Here is a 3440-nt window from a genome sequence, read left to right as displayed (position 1 = left end):
AACAAATGCATTACAGGGTATTTATATCTGCCAATATGACCGTGGAATGGTTGATGCACTGCCGACCGTTGTCCATCCTCTGTGAAAATAGCCGTTGAAGCCCTCTTTTGAAATGTTGGAAGCAACGGTCGTCCAGTCTTTGAGCAAACCCGACCGTTGCCTCCTTAATATATAGCCCCAATCTGTGAAATTACCCCATCATTTTGTTTCTATTAATACATCTTTGGGTTGGAACACTATTTATCTTTAATTGACTGATAATTGAACCCATACCCATTGACTCTCTATAAGCACATGTCTAGATGCTTTCAATCATCTTACCGTTGACAACTCTCCATAATCACTCCCTAAGTTCAAGTCACTATATTAAATCTTTAACATCAATACTAAACAAACATTGTTTCGTCGAATCCCAGTAAATAACAGGTTCCCCTCTCCTGAAACCCGAATTAAAATTCTGCATCAATAGATTCCTAATGTCAATATCTGAATTTACAATTTAAATCGTTAGTCCAAAATAAAACTGCCTCTCACTTCTAGATGGTATAACATGGATATCATGTACTGTAAATGGCTCCAAACTAGTCCGGAGTGAGAGACTCTTAGATATATTTTGCCTTGAGTAAACTCAAGATGAAAAAATGGACAGGTAGAACCACACCTTGTGGCCCAGGTGATTCACTAAGCAAGAGGTCGATGCCTATCTCAAAAAATTCAGCCTTGTTGTAAAATATAACAACCCATTTAATCACTTGTTTCGTTAGCTGTTAGTCAAAATTAGTTTGCTCATCGATTATGTTTATTTAATGCCTTTCGTCATGAAAATTTATAAGAAACCATCTATGGAACAACCTTTAGGCTTCAGCTACCGTCAATATCCTATTATGGAACAACTCAATTTATCCTATTTCAGTCCAAAACAAGAGCCTAGAAAATTGTTTACGGAATTCACGGCTCTTTGGCACTGCCGAAAATTCTCTGGCCAAAAAATTGTACGTCACTAAACTTAATAATCACATATCATTATCTTATTTTTAAGCTGATATGCGTCAACATCATCCTTGCTGTTAGTCCATCTCAACAATATCAATTCCACTCGCTTTCCTCAATAGCAATATTGCCTCAGAAACAATATCGGCTTCTCCTCGCGCTCCCTCTAGAGCTTTTGCGCAAGACGATAGGATTCTTCTCTCCAGTTGGCTCTCCCTCTCTAGAAGTGTGAAGAGAGAGAGAGAGATAGTTTTAAGAAATGATCGCGTGGTTTGTGAGATGTCGCGTTATTTTATTGCAGTCCGCTCCCGGGGTGCCCCAAAAAAAGGGGAGCTGTCTGATTGACACGCGGTCAGACCGACTCGAGGGATCCTAGGGAAACCGCTGCTGAATTGCCCACGGGTTCATGCATTGGAATCAAACCACCATATAGGCAGTCTTCCGCGAAACCAGGACCCTATCCTTTTTCCATGGTTCTTCTCTCACTCTACTGACCCATCTCTTTAATCTCTATCTTCCTCCCTCTTAGATCTATCTTATCTTTTAACCTTTACTGGATCCCAGTTTTTCTTACCCTTAATTATTACAGTGTCTCTCTTACTAGCTCTTATTATCTACGGCACACGATGGTACTTCTCTCTGTACGGTTTTTTCCCTTCTTAGTGGTAGTCCTATCGCTCTCCCATTCTCTGTCTTGCTATTTGGCGGTGACATTTGCGGTGGGCTCGAAGTGAATGGCCAAATCCACCGGTGGACGCTTCAGCGGGATAATTTTCCACGTTGGAATCACGTGAGGGTCAAACCCTCGAAGGCCCTCTGAAAATTCGAATAACCTCCTCAGATTAACTAGATAGCATCCTTTCACGCTCCTTCCCCGTCAGAGCTTTCCATAGTAAACCAGCGGCGACTTTTCCCCTGTGCTCGGGATTCTATGGCCGCGCCGGACCGCCTTAAAACCCCCCCAGAGGTTTCCCCAAAGGCACAAACGTTCACGGTATTCAATATCGTCCCTCTCTCTCACTCCTATCGTTCTGGGCATTTCTCTCTCTGTCTCTCTCTAAGAAGAAGAAAGGGGTAATTAGGTATGAGGATGAGCTGCAATGGTTGCCGGGTGCTGCGTAAAGGTTGCAGCGATAATTGTAGCATCAGGCCGTGTGTGCAGTGGATCAAAGACCCAGAGTGGCAGGGCAACGCCACTCTCTTCCTGGCCAAGTTCTACGGCCGGGCCGGGCTAATGAACTTGATAAACGCCGCCCCAGATAACCTCCGTCCAGGTAACAATTCCATTACTCCCCTGATTTATGACAAAAAGATCGAGTTTTTAGTATTTACATGTTTTCTTTTTCATTGATTCGAGTCTTCTGTTAACCAAATCTGCGATTCTGCAGCTATCTTCCGGTCCCTGCTGTACGAGGCTTGCGGAAGAATGGTAAACCCTGTTTATGGCGCGGTTGGGCTTCTCTGGAAGGGGAGCTGGGAGCTGTGCCAGGAGGCGGTGGAAGCGGTCCTTAGAGGCCAGCCCGTGATGCAAATCCCAGCCGATATCCGGCACGTTGGCAAAGATATCAACGGCGTGAGCAAGAGTTCGCGCAGGCCCTTTAAACGCTCGTCTAGAAAGCGGACTCTGTCGCCAATTTCCTCCACAGAAGACGCCATGGACTCGGCGGAAACAGTGGAAGAATCGCTGGTGACGCGCCACGCGGAGGATAGAGGAAGAGTTTTGGAAGAAAGCGAGGTGGAGCTTGAACTGACGCTGGGAATCGAGCCTTTACACCACAGCCAAAGCAGCAGCAGCAGTAGCAGCCACAGCCCGGTCACCGAGGAGCCGCGTGAGCCCCTCGGTTTCATCAGAATGAACAACGTTGACGGAGATTTGGGAAAAGACCTTGGCCTTGATCTTCCCACAGGAGACGAAGAGTTGCACTAATCTCTCTCTCCCCCTCTCTTTCCCTCTCTCTCCCTCTCTCTTTCTCCTATCTCCGCGCTCTGCGGTGGAATTTTGGCGTTTCCTTTAGTGCAACGTACACAGAAATTAGCAAATCTCTTCGCGCGGTGAATTTAGTTTAAGGTGAAAAGATCACATCTTTGCATGTTCTCCGGTCCTCAATCCTTTCTTGGAAGACTTGGGATAAAGATGTGGTCCACCAGATGATAAGAAAATATCAAGAGACTAAACTTGCGAACCATTAATACGTGTACGGCGAGAAAGGGGGACGTGAAGAAGAGCTTCTAGATGCAGAGAACTAGGCACAAAATAGGAATAAGTGGGAATGAACTGGACGTCGGTATTGTCGGAGGACCACGCGAGATCTCTCGCCCATGGGCGTACGCGGAGTAGCCCATTAGTTTGGTGGCGGCGGAGGCGGCGCATGGAGCGCCAGTAATCTCCACGCCAGGCCCACTGGAACGGGGAGAAGTCGATAAGGCGGGCGGGTAAGAGTCTATGCTCC

The 3440-nt window shown here is 46.2% G+C and overlaps 1 protein-coding gene across 1 annotated transcript; it reads left to right on the top strand.

The window, feature by feature from the left end:
- The first annotated feature begins 1468 nt into the window (after positions 1-1468).
- On the top strand, positions 1469-3030 carry LOC144715143 (LOB domain-containing protein 40-like). Its single transcript, XM_078590040.1, has 3 exons — positions 1469-1984; positions 2073-2264; positions 2379-3030. The coding sequence occupies exons 2-3, from the start codon at positions 2075-2077 to the stop codon at positions 2915-2917; spliced, it is 729 nt and encodes a 242-aa protein (XP_078446166.1). The 5' UTR covers positions 1469-1984; positions 2073-2074; the 3' UTR covers positions 2918-3030.
- The last annotated feature ends 410 nt before the right edge of the window (positions 3031-3440 follow it).

This window comes from Wolffia australiana, chromosome 18 (genome assembly GCF_029677425.1).
Source record: "Wolffia australiana isolate 7733 chromosome 18, ASM2967742v1".
In the NCBI taxonomy this organism is placed as follows: Eukaryota; Viridiplantae; Streptophyta; class Magnoliopsida; order Alismatales; family Araceae; genus Wolffia; species Wolffia australiana.
Note: the sequence above shows the minus strand (reverse complement) of the source record. Positions and strands in the feature narration are given on the sequence as shown.